Source organism: Salvelinus fontinalis, chromosome 2 (assembly GCF_029448725.1).
Source record: "Salvelinus fontinalis isolate EN_2023a chromosome 2, ASM2944872v1, whole genome shotgun sequence".
NCBI classification, from domain to species: Eukaryota; Metazoa; Chordata; class Actinopteri; order Salmoniformes; family Salmonidae; genus Salvelinus; species Salvelinus fontinalis.
The window spans coordinates 33,835,548-33,857,029 of record NC_074666.1 but is presented as its reverse complement, the minus strand read 5'-3'; the positions used below and the strand labels follow the sequence as shown (position 1 = coordinate 33,857,029).

General features: G+C 40.5%; 1 protein-coding gene and 1 pseudogene across 3 annotated transcripts in view; one reads left to right on the top strand and one right to left on the bottom strand.

The window, feature by feature from the left end:
- The first annotated feature begins 7,529 nt into the window (after positions 1 to 7,529).
- LOC129817475 (SAM domain-containing protein SAMSN-1-like) lies at positions 7,530 to 19,005 on the top strand (annotated as a pseudogene).
- The window catches only part of LOC129817456 (glycerophosphodiester phosphodiesterase domain-containing protein 5-like), a 64,855-nt gene continuing 62,376 nt past the window's right edge, over positions 19,004 to 21,482 (bottom strand). For all 3 annotated transcript variants that reach the window (XM_055872742.1, XM_055872734.1, XM_055872724.1), the window contains exon 16: positions 19,004 to 21,378. In XM_055872742.1, the coding sequence (XP_055728717.1) occupies positions 21,302 to 21,378 (77 nt within the window). In that variant the 3' untranslated portion in view covers positions 19,004 to 21,301. The remainder of the gene's footprint in view (positions 21,379 to 21,482) is intronic.

Below are 21,482 nucleotides of genomic sequence, written 5' to 3'. Positions count from 1 at the left end.
AAAACCTGAGAAGAAATCCAAACAGGAAGTGGCAAATCTGAGGTTGGTCGATTTTCATCCCAGCCCCTATTGAATACACAGAGGGATATTGGTTATGTTGCACTTCCTAAGGCTTCCACTAGATGTCAACCGTCTTTAGAAACTTGAATGAGGCTTCTACTGTGATGTGGGGCCGGATGAGAGCTCTTTGAGTCAGTGGTCTGGCAGAGAGCCAGGTCCTGGTCACGCGCATTTCACATGAGAGCAACCTGTGTTCCATGGCTTTTCTACAGACAAGGAATTCTCCGGTTGGAACGTTATTGAAGATTTATGAAAAAAACATCCTAAAGATTGATTCTATACTTAGTTTGAAATGTTTCTACGACCTGTAATATAACTTTTTTAACTTTTCGTCCGACGTTCGGCTGGACCTGCATGAGCGTTTGGATTTGTGTACTAAACGCCCTAACAAAATTAGCTACTTGGACATAAATAATGGTCATTACCAAACAAATCAACCATTTATTGTGGAACTAGGATTCCTGGGAGTGCATTCTGATGAAGATCATCAAAGGTAAGGGAATATTTATAATGCTATTTCTGATTTCTGTTGACTCCAACATGGCGGATAAAAAAATAATAATTCTGAGCGCCGTTCTCACATTATTATTATTAAAGTTTAAAAAAAAATCTGACACAGCGTTTGCATTAAGGAGAGGTATATCTATAATTCCATGTGTAACACTTGTATTTTCATCAACATTTATGATGAGTATTTCTGTAAAATTGATGTGGCTATGCAAAATCACTGGATGTTTTTGGAACTAGTGAACGTAACGCGCCAATGTAAACTCAGATTTTTTTATATAAATATGAACTTTATCAAACACAACATACATGTATTGTGTAACATGAAGTCCTATGAGTGTCATCTGATGAAGATCATCAAAGGTTAGTGATTCATTTTATCTATATTTGTACTTTTTGTGACTCCTCTCTTTGGCTGGAGAAATGGCTGAATTTTTCTGTGACTTGGCGGTGACCTAACATAATCGTTTGTGTTGCTTTCGCTGTAAAGCCTATTTGAAATCGGACACTTTGGTGGGATGAACAGCAAGATTACCTTTAAAATGGTATAAGATACATGTATGTTTGAGGAATTTTAATTATGAGATTTATGTTGATTGAATTTGGCACCCTGCACTTTCACTGGCTGTTGTCATGTCGATTTCGTTAACGTGATTGCAGCCATAAGACGTTTTAAAGAAGAGTAAAGTTAAGGTCTCAACATCTTGATGAATTTATTTTAACTAACATCTATATACATTTCTGTTGCTGTTGTTAGGTTCTTAACAAACAGAGTTAAAAATTCAAATGGACAACTAGAAAAAGCTCAAACCAAGTGTATTCACCCACTGGGTCAAACAGCTGCAAAGACATGGCAGATTACACAAGCACATATATTTATAACCTTCTAATAGGCGGGGTCAACTCCTTACACATTTAGAAAACCAATACATCTCTTTAGCTAGACATGAATTTAATTGGTTCCTCTCACTGTTTCTTAAACCATTGTGGAAATGTGTGTGAGATAGGACTCTAGTAGGAAAGTCGTTGTGGTGGGCTTCTCTGGCCCCCCTCCTAGATTTGTTGATTTGACCTTGAGATGCATTCCTCACTCCTCCCTAAAGTAGTTCCGCAGTCGGCCTGCCTTATCAGAGACTAACAATTTGCTTTTGCCTCCCTCCTTAGAAACATGGAACAGAATACTCTTACTCTCTTACTCTTCAGTCTTACTCTCAGTGACTTTCCATATTCCTAGTTCTCATCTACCCTTCATTGACCCCAACATATACATTCCTTATACATGTGAAGTAATTAATGAGTTCTAGTATGGCAACATGAATCAGTACATTTCAAGCCAGAATCTAACACTGTCCATTTTGAAAGTTCTGAAAACATTGGCCTACCTCGTCACAGCACATTTGCTTGCACTTGCTTATACTGATGGCTAAGTGTTAATGTTAAGAAAAACAAACATTATGAATTTACTGTATATAAATGTAATCATGTTTGTGAATGGTTCAAAAGTCAAAACTCATGTCGGCATTCATTATTATTGAAGGAGTATGTGGTTCTTATCGAATCAGCAGAAACCATATCTATTTAACAAAGTCAGACATATCAGCTATGGTTTTTAAAAAGGCAGTAAATGAGGCTGAATTAACTGTTTGGCTGCCAGACAAGGCTCCGCTGATAGCCTAGTGTAGCAGTGGTAAGGCCTCCCTCCATGGTGCTGAATGGAAAGCTCCACTGTCGGGACTGCTTTATGTAGGCCCTAACAATTTGTGGGCACCGTTTGTCACCGTTATATTTAGAGCATTTAATGTATTGTTTAGTCTTGTGTAGTGGCTTCACTGGCATGGATCGAAAGAAATTGATTGAGTTTGCTCCACAAAGATTTACATGCAAAAAATTGCCACTACCTGCACATCTAGAACCAAAGTCAAGATGTTGGTGTGTGTATGTTTGTCACTGAAAACATATTGTACCAAAGAAAGGTGGTCTTACCTTGCATTGTCGCCTGTGGTTCCTCAGAGATGGGTCGAGGTCCTTGTCAGAGAAGCGTTTCGGCAGCAGAGGACACAGTGGAGCAACTGAACTCTGAAAGAAGAGAAAAAGATCCCACAACTCAGGTAATACTGTATCATGATCATCATTATCAGCTGTTGGACAAAATACCAAGTGTAGTTTAGCTCTATCCCAAAAATGCAATGTTGGTTTAGAAGTTCTGAACTTTTCAAATGTAATCATGGCTGAATTATTGACCGGGTACGGAGGGAATGTGCGCAAGGGCCTTAACCTCCAGGTGGCACCGTTGATTTTGTTTGTCACTCTCACTCAGATATCATATTAACGTGACTTCATGTCATGGATATTTTTTTGAATTGCAGGAAATTTGCTTTAAAACTTAAATAAATTCTCCCCACGCCGTGTAAAAAATGTGTAGAATTGCAGGAAATTTGCAGTAAAAATGCTAAATAAATTGTTCTGTGAAGCAAACATATTTGTTTAACTTTTGTTAATATATACATTTTTTCTGCTAACAGATAATGTTTAGCGGCTAATTGTATAGCTAATAGGCTATTTGTTTGTTGATCAACTGAGGTGAATGAGAAATACATTTTGGAATATTTCATTCAATTTCAATTTCCAATTTAGTTTGGACGCTCCATGTTTGCATGTGTCTTGTTGCTCCATCCCACCAAAATGTTGAGTGAGCGCCCATAAAAATACGTAGCCTGTGTGTCACGTTCGGGTCATTACTGTGAGTTAAGATACAATTAGGAAAAATGAACAGCAGTTAAATATAATGATTAGGTCTGATTTGGACAAATTTACCAATGTAATGAATAATATGTAAATGGCCTTTTATGTAGAGCCATGTTGAACATTAGGCCTAACTGTGGTTTTCACTAGAAAGATTGGGGATGTATGAATGTAACTCATTAAACTTTGATTTTACTATCAATCATCTCTGATTGTTATTTTGTTTATGCAGGGTGTCACGCCCTGACCGTAGAGATCCTTTTTATGTCTCTATTTTGGTTGGTCAGGGCGTGAGTTGGGGTGGGCATTCTATGTTTTTGTTCTATGTTGTCTATTTCTATGTGTTTGGCCGGGTGTGGTTCTCAATCAGAGGCAGCTGTCTATCGTTGTCTCTGATTGAGAACCATACTTAGGTAGCCTTTTCCCACCTGTGTTTTGTGGGTAGTTGTTTTCTGTTTTGTGTGAGTGCCTGACAGAACTGTTGGGTTTTGTTCCACTTTTGTTTTTGTTTCAGTGTTCAGGCTATAATAAACATCATGAACACGTACCACGCTGCGCTTTGGTCTACTCATTCCTCCTCAGACGAACATCGTTACACAGGGGGTGAATTTCGAGGCCTGGAATCCAAACTATGAGCCCCCGGACAGCCACCAGCAGGACATGGTGAGTGTTATTGTTAGCAGGAGTGACCAGAGGCCTCATGCTCATGGAAAGTGATGGTGTATCCAGTGGCGTGTCCAGGACATTTTGTATAGGGTGGCCAAGGTGGGTCACAGACCCAGTTTAGGGGGGCAATAACATTTTAAACCTTAATCGATGCAAGTGGGTTTATTTTATATAATGATGATAGTTCAACGCATTAAATGCTTCAGCTTCATCTACTCCAAAGTCCAGCATCCAAACAGTGCACTGTGCACACACCATTTGAATGGAAAGGGACATCTCTTAAAAACACCATAATCGTAAAAACATTCAGCCTACAAAGTGTGTGCCAAGGGAAGCTAGGCTTCTATTGCACAAGAGAAAGCATCCAAACGAGGCAAATAGCGCGCCTCGTCTTAAAGCTGATTCAAGCTGTCCGGAGACACTGTATGGAGGAAGGGTGTGACACAATTGTGGAGCCCATGGAGGGAAAATCAAGCTGAACTCTGAAAATCAAGCTCCCAGATTTTGTAACAATGCGTATGGATCCGTATAACTCCGCATTGACATGATTGGTTGATGGTAGGCGAGGGCAGTACATCCTGTATAAACACAAACTCACATCCTTGAAAACTTCCTTCACAACAAACATGGAGAACTTTAACGAAAGGCTATCAGAACAAGTTCGCAAATATATATTTTTTTATGATACCTCGTGTAGGGATTTCCCAAAAATGAGTTTGAACTCCTGGAAAGAGATAATGGGGAGGTATGGGGAGGTTATTGGGAAGGAAGGGGAAGCTTGCCACAAGAAAGGGAGATAGATTTTATGTGACAATATAAAATATAAACGCAACCTGCAACAATTTCAATGATTTTACTGAGTTTTAGTTCATGTAAGGAAATCAGTCAATTTAAATAAATACATTTGACCCTAATCTATGGATTTCACATGACTGGGCAGGGGCGCAGCCATGGGTGGGCCTGGGAGGGCATATGCCCACCCACTTGGGAGCCAGTCAAACCCGGTGGAGAGCCAGGCCAAGCCAATCAGAATGAGTTTCCCCCCACAGAAGGGATATGAATGGGATATGGTAGTAGGTGCCAGGCTCACCAGTTTGGGTGTGTCAAGAATTGCAACGCTGCTGGATTTTTCTCGCTCAACAGTTTCCCGTGTGTATCAAGAATGGTCCACCACCCAAAAGACATCCAGCTAATTTGACACAACTGTGGGAAGCATTGGAGTCAACATTGGCCAGCATCCCTGTGGAATGCTTTCGACACCTTGTAGAGTCCATGCCCCACAAATTGCGTCTGTTCAAGGGCAAGACATGGCCAGGGATGTTCTCTCTTGATGGGTGAATTGGACCATTTTCCTGTCCTGCTAAGCATTCAACATGTAACTAGTACTTTTGGGTGCCAGGGAAAATGTATGGAGTAAAATGTTTAAAAAAATCTTTAAGAATGTAGTGAATTGAAAGTAAAAGTAGATAAAAATATAAATAGTAAAGTACATATACACAAAAAACTACTTAAGTAGTACTTCAAAGTATTTTTACTTAAGTATTTTACACCACTGACTTAAATATACAAGATATACACAATTAATGCAAAGATATTGATTTGCCTATCGTTTCATGAAGTGCTAAATACTGACTGTAGTGTATAATAGATGACACAGCCATTGTAGATTGGAGAGAAGATCAATGCTCTATGGCATTAGCAAAATCTCCTGAGGGACACAGAAGCAGAAATCCCTTTAACAGCACAATGATAATTATTAGAAATGCAGTGCAGATGGCAGCACATGGCCATGGTAATCCCTCACCCATATGGCCCCTGAGTGGCACGCGGATCAGTCTCTCTGTGTTTGTGTGTGTGTTTGTCTGGACGTGACACGTTGATCATTGTGTCTGTAAGGACATGTTTGTTTGTGAGACCAGACGGGATGTAGCAAGCCCTCCCAGTGCTTCTATAGTATACCCACCAAACAGGCAAGGGGATGGATGTGAGCACACATGGGTTATTACACATAGTGTCCATTTATATGGTTCTTCTGTATTTGGTCATATCTTTTTGAGATTTTCGGCACAGAAGCCATTGCTGGTGCTGGCATACATGTGTTTATAAAGTGAAATGTACCATGCATTTTATTGTGGTGTGGCATAATAACCTCCTGGTCCCTCATCCTTCACCCCGCAAGTTGAATTACAACCAACAGATCAACGAAGTCCTCAGGTGACTGGGCAGCAGTGGAGGCTGTTGAGGGGAGGATGGCTCATAATAATGGCTGGAATGGCGCAAATAGAATGGAAACCATGGGTTTGATGTATTTCCACTTGTTTTTAGCAGATGGGAGTGGAACCCGGTGTGGTCGTCTGCTGCAATAGCCCATCCGTGGCAAGCACCAACGAGTTGTGCGTTCCGAGATGCCGTTCTGCACACTACTGTTGGACTGCACCGTTATTTGCCAGTTTGTTGTCACATTGGTATGAATGATTCGGGAGAAAGGCGCATGACGTGGCATGCCGTGTATAAGCACGGGACGAAGACCAAACAATACAAAACACAGGGTAGAAAACCAAACAAAAGAGCGAGGAGTACCTCGAATAAATAACACACGCACACAATGATTAACACACGGGACATGACCCGTAATCATCTGGGCAATTCACAATGGCACGAAAGCCAAAACACACAGCACAGGTACTCACACGCACCGACGGACATTGTAACAATAATCGACAGGACACTGGTAAACCAAGGGCACACTTATACAATTACTAATCACTGGGAATAGGGGCCAATTGTGCGTAATGAAAGTTCCAGTGGGATCCGTGACATTTGTGGCCCGCCTGTTAGCTTGCACAATTCCTGCCATTCTCCTAAGGATGTGATTTCGCCCACAGGACTTGTTTGTCGCACCATTCTCGGTAAACCCTAGACACTGTCGTGTGTAAAACGCCAAAGAGGCCATCTGTTTCATACCACGCGCAAAGTCGCTTAGGTCACTCGTTTTGCCCATTCTAAAGTTCAATCGAACAGTAACTGAATGCCTTGATGCCTTTATATAGCAAGCCACGCCACGCAACTCACTATCTGTAGGAGCAAAACAATTTTGTGAACGGGTGTATATTTTGTATTCATTTAACAATGATTTAACTTAGTGAGGTAATAGAGCTGAAACTGCAATATACAGGATTTGTGGAATTCACCCCTTCCTGTGTTCACCGGTCTCTTGACCACTTCCTCATCAGTAGTTTTACTGGTTACAGTGAGTTGCATTTAACTTGGTGCGTTGTCAAAAAGTGTCATGTAGGCAACAGTTTGGGACATTGATTGAATAGTCTTTCAACTTTCATAAAATGATTTTACCATACAACAACAATCCAGCAGTCACCAATGAGGCTTTCTTGATGCACTGAAGATGTTTCAGTTTATGCAGCTTGTTGACAAAACTTTACACCTTCCACCTAAAAGTACAACACATTCATGCCTTTGATTACAGATAAACAGACTGTGTAGATATAGTCACATCCTGCCTGACTTAGAGGAAATGTACCTGCTCTGCACAACTGTTGCGGTACAGTAGGTTGTTGATATGATAATTGGTCGAATAGGCTACAGCACAGTTGTTGTTTATCCAAAATCAAAAGTGTCCAGCGGTAATTCAGATTCAGCACAATGCTTCAGAGGAAACCGTCAAACGTCTCAAACAAAGACCCAAAGAGTAAGACAAAACCAAAGGTGAGATCTTTTAATTGTCAGGTTTTTGGGGGGTAAAATTAGCTTTTCGATTTGCTACTATCCAATGTAATAACAAAAAACAATATTTTGTCTAACTCGTTGGGTATTTTGCTTGACATTTTTAAACTGCGTGTATTACAATAAATTGAAACACTCTAAGGCATATTTTTCCAAACATTGGGCTGTATTATGCACATCAAATCAAACTTCATTTGTCACATGTGCCGAATACAACAAGTGTAGACCTTACCGTGAAATTCTTACTTACAAGCCCTTAACCAACAGTGCAGTTTAAGAAGAGTTAATAAGAAAATATTTACCAAATAAACTAAAGTAAAAAGTAACACAATAACATAACAATAACAAGGCTATATACAGGAGGAACCGGTACCGAGTCACTGTGCTGGGGTACAGGTTAGAGGTAATTTGTACATGTACAGTAGGTAGGGGTGAAGTGACTATGCATAGATAATAAACAGCGAGTAGCAGCAGTGTACAAAACAATTGGAGGGGGGGGGGGTCAATGTAATAGTCCGGTGGCCAGTTGATTAATTGTTCAGCAGTCTTATGGCTTGGGGGTAGAAGCTCTTAAGGAGCCTTTTCGTCCTAGACTTGGTGCTCCGGTACCGCTTGCCGTGCGGCAGCAGAGAAAACAGTCTATGACTTGGGTGACTGGAGTCTTTGACAGTTTTATGGGCTTTCCTCTGACACTGACTAATATATAGGTCCTGGATTGCAGGAAGCTTGGCCCCAGTGATGTACTGGGCAGGATATTAAAGATGAAGATTCACTCAAAAGATTTGAGTTCATTATAAAATAAATACTAGCATTTGCTGCACTTGCTATTTGACCATTATTTCTATTAGATATCATTAGCTTTCCCCAGTAGGTGACGGTGACTGCAGCCGGCCAAGGTTCACGGTTCAGTAATGGTCAGATAGTCAGTGTTGGGCCACAAGCCAGGGTTTAATGTAACAGATGTTGGGCGAGAGCCTCAGAATTAATCTAATGGGCCGCCAGTGAACAACGGACCATTGCTTTTCGCACTCTCTCCATTTTAATGACGCTTTTGCCGATTATCTTTCAATTAGATTATCTTCAATTAGATTACATGTTTTAGGGAGATCAGGAGGACTAGAATGTGCTAGAACAGTGGTTCTCCCCACACGTCACGTGTATCTCTATGGCCACAAGCACTGACCATGGCATAAACGGTTCACACCCTTTTTGTTTGCGGAGAGATAATTGTACATGTTTAAAGCTTATTTCCTGCAATTCTATCCATTTTGCCATGGACAGATGTCATTTTCTTTGCCATTTAAAAGCAAATTTACTGCAATTCTACACATTTTGTCATTTCTTATTAGTGTTCATGTGATATCTGAGTGACTGAAACATTACAACAAAATCAGTGGGTAAAACAACCTAGCTAAAAAACATTAGCTGAAATGTCAGAGCCGTGTGTATAGGTGGCAGGGAAGTCAGGCGCAGGAGAGTTAAACTGAGTGACTTTTAATAAATGTCCACTTAACATGCTCCAAACACTAATACGTACATACATAAAATAAACATGGGTACGAGGACCCGTCGCGCACCTATACATCAATAAACAACAGTTGACATAAAACAATCCCTGACAAAGACATGAGGGGAAACAGAGGGTTAAATACACAAGAGGTAATGGATGGGATTGAAAACAGGTGTGTGGGAAGACAAGACAAAAGCAATGGAAAATGAAAAATGGATCGATGATGGCTAGAAGACCGGTGACGTCGACCGCCGAACACCGCCCGAACAAGGAGAGGCAACGACTTCGGCAGAAGTCGTGACACATGATATAGTTGATCTGGACATTTCTGATGTTATAAATAGATCTCCAAGGTCTGCAATGACTGACATGACAAGAAGAAAACAGCTGATACACTACCCAATTTTACCCAAATGTTTTTTTTTTTTTTTTTTGGGGGGGGGGGGACACTGAACAAATAAAGTAGCAAAATAATAACAAAATACTATAATATTCAATGTATTGATTTAGCATAAGATATACATTTACATGACATCAATTTATGGAAAATGGCCGACCATAACTGATACAAACCTCATTAGCTGCAGTGAAGCTGAGTGCCACTCAGCACTCATCCATTACTGTACAGTAGTTCTCATAATGCTCATGAGTCCAAACTGAAACTGCAGTTACATCATCAAATCCAACCTTAATCAAATGCAATATTAGATACAATTCAGTACAAAAAAGTACAAAAAAGATCAAGAAAAGTCTTAGTCCGGTGGATAAAATGGCATAATAGAGCCTGATGGTAATACAGATAGTACTATGTAAATACATGGCCAGAAGAACAGCAGATTAGATGGTTTACAGGGTATAGGCCTACAGACATGACTGCTCGGAGTTCTACATAAACACGGCAGCCAGACAACATGTGTCCTGCTGTTACAATCCAAAACACATTTTAATCCGTTTAATCTCCCATCTCACCCAGCGCTCCACCAGCTTTGGCCGATTTGACACCTTCCGACACCAACCAGCCCCAGTGAAGACAGAGGAAAATGGCGATTCTTCGGTACGTGAAGCATCTGTCTGATTTTGTTGGCTACTTCAACCAGTAATTCCTTATAAGTGACACTGTAAACTTTCTTCATTGTTTCAACATTAGTTTTCGACATTTGTTGAAACAACATGTTTCAAGTCAGCGGGGCTGACTCAACATTAAAAAGATAACACACAATATTTCTGAAACACTAACTTTGGCCTTTGTATATTGCTGTATCGTAGTTTAAGCATGTCAACTATGTAACAAAATGTGTGTGTTAATGTGCGTGCAGTCTGCAGAGGGAGAGCAGGTTGACAGTGGTGACCAGACCAGATCAGGAGGTATAGGGAAGAAGATGAAGGCCATCTCACTGACGATGATGAAGAGGATGGGCAGGAATTATGTCAAAGCCCTGTCAGAGGAAATGGTGAGTGAGCAGAGCACATTGTGTCATACAGATCAGGCCTGAACATTCAGTGTACCACAGACCTCGGATAAAAGTCAAAAGAGTGAAATGTAAGTTCAACGAAAAGAAAGCGGATGCCCAAATGCAGAGGTATGGGCTAGTATGTAGAAAATACTAAGACCACACAAACTATAGGAATAGACACGCTGTGTAATAAAGAGTCAGAGCCTATGGTAGATTACACACACTCCCTGGCCATGTCAAGTCTCAGTAATAAATGGCAAGGCAGCTCTGTGTGGATTAAGGACTCTTGGCAGAAGAGAGGAGAGGAGCTCTTCTGTGCCATTACAAAAACTGCCTGTGATACTGAGCAGCTTTGGCACATGAGAAATTAAACACGGAATAGCTTAGAGCCCTGGCCTGACCCAGCCCTCTGATTGGTTTAGCTTTTTCCTGTTCTTCCTCCTCAACTGCCATGCTGTGAGATAAGATGAGATGGGGAGTAACAGCATAAGAAGAAAAGGAGGGCAAAGAAAATAATAAAACGTGACCTTATGTTGTTTTTTTACTGTGTAGGTTGACGGGACAGAGAGAGATGAAGAAGGAGAAGGGGATATTGTTAATGGTGTCCATTCATTTCCAAAAGGACACAGAGTGTCCAGTCACTCCCTTGAAAGTATCTACAGTCTCAACAGTGGACACAGCAATTCCAGTAAGCTCCTTGGGCACACAGCCAAGACCTTACTGAACTAATTAAGTTCCCTTTCACTCTCTACTAATGCACTTTTCGCTTACTCTGCGTTACAGTAAAGCATGTTACACATTGTGGTTGATAAAAATCTAAGTATGGAACCCAATCTACAGTTGAAGTCGGAAGTTTACATACACTTAGGTTGGAGCCATTAAAACTCGTTTTTCAACCACACCAAAAATTTCTTGTTAACAAACTATCGTTTTAGCAAGTCGGTTAGGACATCTACTTTGTGCATGACACAAGTCATTTTTGCCAACAATTGTTTACATACAGATTATTTCACTTACAATTCACTGTATCACAATTACAGTGGATCAGAAGTTTACATACACTTAGTTGACTGTGCCTTTAAACAGCTTGGAAAATTCCAGAAAATTATGTCATGGCTTTAGAAGCTTCTGATAGGCTAATTGACATCATTTGAGTCAATTGGAGGTGTACCTGTCGATGTATTTCAAGGCATACCTTCAAACCCAGTGCCTCTTTACTTGACATCATGGCAAAATCAAAAGAAATCAGCCAAGACCTCCACAAGTCTGGTTCATCCTTGGGAGAAATCTCCAAATGCCTGAAGGTACCACGTTCATCTGTACAAACAAAAGTATTCAAGATTAAACACCATGGGACCACGCAGACATCATACCGCTCAGGAAGGAGACGCATTCTGTGTCCTAGATATACGTACTTTGGTGCGAAAAGTGTGAATCCATCCCAGAACAACAGCAAAGGACCTTGTGAAGATGCTGGAGGAAACAGGTAAAAAAGTATCTATATCCACAGTAAAACAAGTCCTATATTGAAATAACACAAAAGGCCGCTCAGCAAGAAAGAAGCCACTGCTCCAAAACCGCCATAAAAAAGCCAGACTACGGTTTGCAACTGCACATGGGGACAAAGACCGTACTTTTTGGAGAAATGTCCTCTGGTCTGATGAAACAAAAATAGAACTGTTTGGCCATAATGACCATCATTATGTTTGGAGGTAAAAGGGGGAGGCTTGCAAGCCGAAGAACACCATCCCAAACGTGAAGCACCGGGGTGGCAGCATCATGTTGTGGGGGTGCTTTGCTGCAGGAGGGGCTGGTGCACTTCACAAAATACATGGCATCATGAGGCAGAGAAATTATGTGGATATATTGAAACAACATCTCAAGACATCAGTCAGGAAGTTAAGGCTTGGTCACAAATGGGTCTTCCAAATGGACAATGACCCCAAGCATACTTCCAAAGTTGTGGCAAAATGGCTTAAGGACAACAAAGTCAAGGTATTGGAGTGGCCATCACAAAGCCCTGACCTCAATGCCATAGAAAATTTGTGGGCAGAACTGAAAAAGTGTGTGCGAGCAAAGAGGCCTACAAACCTGACTCAGTTACACCAGCTCTGTCGGGAGCAATGGGCCAAAATTCACCCAACTTATTGTGGGAAGCTTGTGGAAGGCTACCCGAAACGTTTGACCCAAGTTAAAGGCAATGCTACCAAATACTAATTGTGTGTGTAAACTTCTGACCCACTGGGAATGTGATGAAAGAAATAAAACCTGAAATGAATCATTCTCTCTACTATTATTCTGACATTTCACATTCTTAAAATAAAGTGGTGATCCTAGCTGACCTAAGACAGGGAATTTTTACTAGGATTAAATGTCAGGAATTGTGAAAACGGCATTTAAATGTATTTGACTCAGGTCTATGTAAACTTCCGACTTCAACTGTACTAAGGCATGTTGTTGGACCTTGATTAACCCAACAAGGATGCCTGACAAACATAATCAGTCAAAAGTCTAAACTGACAATGTTTCACTCACTGCCATACCTTTCATAACTTAATGTTCAAATCAGTAAGTAGGCTATCATTAGACCAGCATCAATCCTCATGAATAGACATTCACTGCATCAAGGAGCAGAAAACTCCCTCACTATGTAGCATGATGTACTACAGTACCCAAAATGCTCTGTGTAACACATTTGGCTTTGTCTTTTTGAGATATTGATGTGAAGCCGAACAACATGATGTCGGTCTCCTACCAATCAAACTGTGTTGTGTGCTGCTCCCCAGGTGGGTTGACCAGTGGGTCAGATGGCTTCAGTAACAGAGACAGTCTGAGGCTGGATGAGGAGCTGCCCTACACAGGCCAATTCTGTGGCAGAGCCCGGGTCCACACAGACTTTGTCCCCAGTCCCTACGACACGGAATCACTTAAACTTAAGGTAATTAGCCTACTTGACTAAACCAGTTGTATCCTGATTCCTGACTGACTGAAATATTGCTGTGAATGTAGAATAATATAACATATTATGAAGAATTGTTATAGACAGCCTCTTTCTCAAATGTCAAACCTGTCATTCCACACATCTTCCTGGATTTTTAAGCCGTTGAGATCGAGCCAATGTCTTGCAAAGTAGGCTGTGTAGACCTATTACATGTACAGTATTTCTCAAGTAAAAGAACCAATTCTTCTTTCAGGTGGGGGATGTGATTGAGATAATCAGCAAGCCTCCTATGGGTACATGGACAGGCATGCTGAACAACAAGGTGGGAAACTTTAAGTTCATCTACGTGGACCTCATAGTAGAGAAGGTTCCCGAAACGCCTCAGAAGATGAGGACACACTGGAGGAGCAGGAGACCCCGTCCCAAAACGCTACAGGAGCTCCTAGAGCGCCTCAATCTGGAGGTAGACTGACTCTCTCTTTCTCTCTCTCTTCTCTGTCTGTCTCCTCACAGTGGTTACAAATAATCCCTTGCAAAAAAACAGGTTCCCTGGATTCTTTGGAAAAAATCCCTAGATAAATTGCATCTTTAGGGAACAATATGTTTCTGATGTCAATACAGTGCTAATAGACTGGTTTAATTTGCGTTTTTCATTGCAACATGGCGACTTGCTTACAGATTGGTATTGTTTATATGTATTGTAGGAGTATGCCTCTTCACTGCTCCTGAATGGCTATCAAACAGTAGATGACCTGAAAGAGCTGAAGGAGAAGTATCTGATGGAACTCAATGTGACTGATCCTGAACACAGACATATTCTCATGGCAGCCATCGAGTGCCTCCAAGAACCCCAAAGTGAGTTAGGGTAGTCTTCCTCCTATTTAAATTTCCAGGTGGAATGCAACGGGCGGCAGCGTAGCCTAGTGGTTAGAGCGTTGGACTAGTAACCAAAAGGTTGCAAGATTGAATCCCCAAGCTGACAAGGTACAAATCTGTCATTCTGCCCCTGAACAAGGCAGTTGACCCACTGTTCCTAGGCTGTCATTGAAAATAAGAATTTGTTCTTAATAACCTCTAACGAGTCTCCCTCCCGGATCCAGGATCCTCCTCATCAAAAAAGCTGACTAGCATAGCCTAGCCTAACGCGACAGGGATATCATATAATATAATTTCATGAAATCACAAGTCCAATACAGCAAATGAAAGATAAACATCTTGTGAATCCAGCCATCATTTCCGATTTTTAAAATGTTTTACAGCGAAAACACAATATATATTTATATTAGCTCACCACAATAGCCAAACACACAACGCCATTTATTCACCACCAACATAGTTTTCACAAAACCCAGAAATAGAGATAAAATTAATCACTAACCTTTGGATAACTTCATCAGATGACAGTCTTATAACATCATGTTATACAATACATTTATGTTTTGTTCAGAAGTGGGCATATTTAGAGCTACAAATCGTGGTTTTACATTGTGAATACGTAGCCACAATGCACCATATTGTCTGGAGATATTTTGGACAGTCACCTAATCTAACCAAAGAACTCATCATAAACTTTACTAAAACATACATGTTGTACAGCAAATGAAAGATACACTGGTTCTTAATGCAACCGCTGTGTTAGATTTTTAAAAATAACTTTAGTACAACATACAGCATGCAATATTGTGAGACAGCGCCCTACAATTCTCTGCCTTGTTGGACCCAACATAAAACACAAAAATATGAAATAACATCATAAATATTCTCTTACTTTTGATGATCTTCCATCAGAATGTTGTGCAAGGAGTCCTAGTTCCAGAATAAATCATTGTTTGGTTTTAGAATGTCCATTTCTTCTGTTGAATTAGCAACTTTGGCTAGCCATGTGGAGGGCACATGTCCAAGAAATAGTTGTCCAAGGATTATGTCCAAGGATTATGCTTTCACGTCAATTATCTAATATCGCCAGATTTAGATTTTTTTCTTGTTCATAATATATGTTGTAGCTTAGGTCCTATTTGATGTATTTATTGATGGAGGGTTTCATTCAAATCAAAAGGGGTTCAGTCAGAAAGTAATTGAATTCATATAGAAGACCCAGTAAAGACTGTCTGTATTAACAAAGTAATATCACTGCAAGAAGTGAATTTCAGAATGTAACATTAATTGCGTTCACCTCACAGTGTGTGTAAATAACAGGATATCAGCCATCTTGTACTGGCCATGGCTAGCTAAAGAAGATGTGTTATACTATTTGTGTTATACTACCAGTCAAAAATTTGGACACACCTACTCATTCAAGGATATTTCTTTATTTTTACTATTTTCTACATTGTAGAATAATAGTGAAAACATCAAAACTATGAAATAACACATATGGAATAATTTAATAACCAAAAAAGTGTGAAACAAATCAAAACATATTTTATATTTAAGATTCTTCAAAGTTGCCACCCCTTGCCTTGATGACAGCTTTGCAGACTTTTGGTATTCTCTCAACCAGCTTCATGAGGTAGTCACCTGGAATGTATTTCAATTAACAGGTGTGCCTGGTTAAAAGTTAATTTGTGGAATTTATTTTCTTCTTAATGTGTTTGAGCCAATCAGTTGTGTTGTGACAAGATAGGGGGTATACAGAAGATAGCCCTATTTGGTACAAGACCAAGTCCATATTACGGCAAGCACAGCTCAAATAAGCAAAGCGAAATGACAGTCCATCATTACTTTAAGACATGAAGGTCAGTCAATACGGAACATTTCAAGAACTTTGAAAGTTTCTTCAAGTGCAATCGCAAAACCATCAAGTACTATGATGAAACTGGCTCTTATGAGGACCGCCACAGGAAAGGAAATCCCAGAGTTTCCTCTGCTGCAGACGATACGTTCATTAGAGTTACCAGCCTCAGAAATTGCAGCCCAAATAAATGCTTCACAGAGTTCAAGTAACAGACACATCTCAACATCAACTGTTCAGAGGAGACTTCATGAATTAGGCCTTCATGGTCTAAATGCTGCAAGGAAACCACTACTAAAGGACACCAATAATAAGAAGAGACTTGCTCGGGCCAAGAAACATGAGCAATGGACATTAGACCCGGTGGAAATGTGTTTTTTGGTCTGAGTCCAAATGAGCTTTTTGGTTCCAACTGCTATGTCTTTGTGAGACGCAGAGTAGGTGAACAGATGACCTCTGCATGTGTGGTTCCCACCGTGAAGCATGGAGGAGGATGTGTGATGGTGTGGGGTTGCTTTGCTGGTGACACTATCTGTAATAATTTATTTAGAATTCAGCTTTACAGCTTTACAGCTTTCTGCAGCGATACACCATCCCATCCAGTTTGCACTTAGTGGGACTATCATTTGTTTTGAAGCAGGACAATGACCCAACACACCTACAGGCTGTGTAGGGGCTATTTGACCAAGAAGGAGAGTGATGGATTGCTGCATCAGATGACCTGGCCTCCACAATCACCCGACCTCAACCCAGTTGAGATGGTTTGGGATGAGTTGGACCGCAGTGTGTAGGAAAAGCAGCCAACAAGTGCTCAGCATATGTGGGATCTCCTTCAAGACTGTTGGAAAAGCATTCCAGGTGATCTGTCATCAAGGCAAAGAATATATTTTAATTTGTTTAAAACTTTTTTGGTTATTACATGATTCCATATGGGTTATTTCATAGTATTGATGTCTTTACTATTATTCTACAATGTAGAAAATAGTAAAAAATTAAGAAAAACCCTTGAAAGAGTAGGTGTGTCCAAATGTTTGACTGGTACTGTATATGTAATCTATATACACTGCAAATACGCAAACCACTGCTTATAGGCTGTAAAGAGACAGTTACTAGAAGGACATGAAAGGAAAGGCAGAGTCGGAGTCAGGAAACAACATTGAGTGGTGCAAGACAAGACAAGCTACTAACAGGAAATGTCATTTTCAGAGGTAAGACACTGTGGTATGGGCGCTGCACTAGCTTATCTATCTTGTTTTTCAAGCTTATGCAAACCTTTTTATCTTTTGAACTTCACTTTTCGCTGCGGTAAGCAAATGTAACAGGGTCTCACAGCTTTCACAGCCTACATAAAGATCAAACATCCAGCTACAATAGGCATATTTCGGTGCTGGAGAGAAAGAGGAAACTATGGAAAAAGTTATTTCTGCTACTCTGATATTGTGGGAGCATATCTGTGGCCATTACTTTTGAATAGATCAATACAAGTTCTCAAAGCCCCCATGCCCATTCCATTCTAGGTGATGGTCAGGAGGGAGAGTTGAACCAGGAAGCCAAGTCCCCGACTGAGAGTATTTAAAGCGGACCTGAACGACTGCCTCAGAGACTCTGGCTGTTACATCCCTTCTGACTGCTCAGACAACAGCAAGGAGGAGACAGACATCCACCTGCCAGCACTGCACCATCATCCTCCCATGGCTCAGACCTAACCTAAATATGATCGATGTGGATCGATGCAATTCACCCAGATCATGGTCTAATGTAAAAGCCCTTTTTTGCATTACAAGAGCACTCCTCTTTGCTTTCATACTGCATTTAGTGTCTGTAGCCTATGTGGCTGGCACTGCAATTGTTATGCATGAAGCTACTGTACACAATTTCCTGTTCTAGTGAGTTGGCTTGGCTGCTGGTTTGTAAATGTTAATGATGATGTATCCCAAGCCTTTCAAATCACTGACATTGGACCTGTGAAATCATCACAGTAGGCTAGGCTTTGTTTTTAGCACAATGTGCAATGTCAACTTTACTGTGTGTGGGTGTACAGTACAAGAGGTGCCTGTGGAAATGGGAGAGATTAAATACAGGCAGGTCACCCATGATACAAGTCAGTATTCAATGTCCATACATGTCTGAGGAGGTCGGGAGAGGACGTGGAAACTGGCTCTAGGGACAACAGTAAGTGCTGTTATCTTTAAGTAGGTATTGTGGAAGGGATGGCAGATGAGCGTAAGCATCTGCCTGTGGCTCCAAAGGTTACATATTTGAATCCAGCAATAGAAAGTTGTTTTTGATATTTTGCTTTAAGCCTATCCCTTACCTTAACCATTTGGCGTTAATGCCTAACCTTAATACTTCAGAGTTAATACCTACAATTTAACCTTGGAATCATACAGAGAAGTAACTAAACACTTTGACGTTTGATGTTTGGAATAACTTCAACATTTTATGTTTAAGAAACATGGATGAACGTCTAATTCTGATGTGTGACTGCGAGAGATGGTTGATTAAATGAGGGTTTAAAGGATTTTTGTACTGTATCTTACAGTTTTGATTTATGGTATCATTTAACATTTTGTTAAAGTTCTTTGAGAGTTAGTAGCATACTGTCAGTTTCTTGAATGCTCTCCTTCATTAAAGCAATTGTTACACCAATGTATTATTGAAATGCAGCTGTTAAATCCTTTATGGTGAGAATGGCACACAGGGCAAAATAAGTTTGGGCTGAAGTTTCGATGAGAAGAACAACCAGCAGAAGTATGGCAACATATAGAGTTGAAGTCAGAAGTTTACATACACTTAGGTTGGAGTCATTAAAACTCGTTTTTCAACCACTCCACCAATTTCTTGTTAACAAACTATAGTTTTGGCAAGTCGTTTAGGACATCTACTTTGTCCATGATACAAGTAATTTTTGCCAACAATTGTTTACAGACAGATTATTTCACTTATAATTCACAGTATCACAATTCCAGTGGGTCAGAAGTTAATATACACTTAGTTGACTGTGCCTTTAAACAGCTTGGAAAATTCCAGAAAATGTCATGGCTTTAGAAGCTTCTGATAGGCTAATTGACATCATTTGAGTCAATTGGAGGTGTACCTGTGGATGTATTCCAAGGCCTACCTTCAACAAAATAAATCAGCCAAGACCTCAGAAAAAGAATTGTTGACCTCCACAAGTCTGGTTCATCCTTGGGAGAAATTTCCAAACACCTGAAGGTACCACGTTGATCTGTAAAAACAATAGTATGCAAGTATAAACACTATGGGACCACGCAGCCGTCATACCACTCAGGAAGGAGACGCGTTCTGTCTCTTAGAGATGAACGTACTTTGGTGCGAAAAGTGTAAATCAATCTCAGAACAACAGCAAAACACCTTGTGAAGATGCTGGAGGAAACAGGTACAAAAGTATCTATATCCACAGTAAAACGAGTCCTATATCGACATAACCTGAAAGGCCACTCAGCAAGGAAGAAGCCACAGCTCCAAAACCGCAATTAAAAAAGCCAGACTACGGTTTGCAACTGCACATGGGGACAAAGATTGTACTTTTTGGAGAAATGTCCTCTGGTCTGATGAAACTAAAATAGAACTGTTTGACCATAATGACCATCGTTATGTTTGGAGGAAAAAGGGGGAGGCTTGCAAGCCGAAGAACACCATCCCAACCGTGAAGCACAGGGGTGGCAGCATCATGTTGTGGGGGTGATTTGCTGCAGGAGGAACTGGTGCACTTCACAAAATGCATGGCATCATGAGGAAGAAAAATGATGTGGATATATTGAAGCAACATCTCAAGACATCAGTCAGGAAGTTAAAGCTTAGTCGCAAATGGGTCTTCCAAATGGACAATGACCCCAAGCATACTTCCAAAGTTGTTGCAAAATGGCTTAAGTACAACAAAGTCAAGGTATTGGAGTGGCCATCACAAAGCCCTGACCTCAATCCTATAGAAAATGTGTGGGCAGAACTGAAAAGGCGTATGCGAGCAAGGAGGCCTACAAACCTGACTCAGTTACACCAGCTCTGGTCCAAATTTCACCCAACTTATTGTGGGAAGCTTGTGGAAGGCTACCCAAAACTTTTGACCCACTGTGAATGTGATGAAAGAAATAAAAGCTGAAATAAATAATTCTCTCTACTATTATTCTGACATTTCACAATCTTAAAATAAAGTGGTGATCCTAACTGACCTAAGACAGGGAAATTTTCTTATGATTCAATGTCAGGAATTGTGAAAAACTGAGTTTAAATGTATTTGGCTAAGGTGTATGTAAACTTCCGACTTCAACTGTATTACCTGTTAGATACTGCTGCACTGTCTGTCGGATCTAGAAGCATAAGTATTTCGCTACACTCGCAATAACATCTGCTAACCATATGTATGTGACCAGTAAAATTTGATATGATTTGACAATGCAAGAACAGTTCATTCCCATAATGCAAAATGTCATTCACACATCGATAGGAGAGGACACACATGTTAGTGAATTCAGTCTTATACAATCAGAACTCCAAACCATGAAAATCCTATGAGGGAAAATAAAATAACAGAAAAACTCAACTCAATATACAGAGCAGGACGCTTTTCCTCTGCTATATAAACAAATTAGCAAAGACAAACATCCCATGATCCGTCAGAACAACTTCTAAAAAAGTCAGTCCAGCAAGGTCAACAGTCTTCAAAATATTGAACATTCAGAACTTTTTAAAGTTCAAACTTCCGACATGTTGGTAGAAACATCCATGTTTACAGTAGCAGCCATTGTGATTCTGCATGTTGCGGTCACCATGTTATGCCGTCATAAGTGTAGCTGTCACAACCAGCTCAGACAGGTACAGAGACAACTCATCCTTCCTGCACATTGGCATAGCCATTCTCATGGTATAGAGACAGTTCATCTGAATGGACCATTGTCCTAGCCATTCTCCAGGTATACAGACACAGCTCACTTGTACTGCCCAATGTCATAGCCATTCTCTGGATATAGATGTTCATCTGTACTGGTCACTCCATTACTTACCTCTAAAAAAGGAGAGAAAAGAAGAGTTAAACCTTGACCCTCACTCTTTTCCATTCTTGATTAGGTCAAGTGGGTTAGTTCGACCATGGTGCTGGCAACACACATT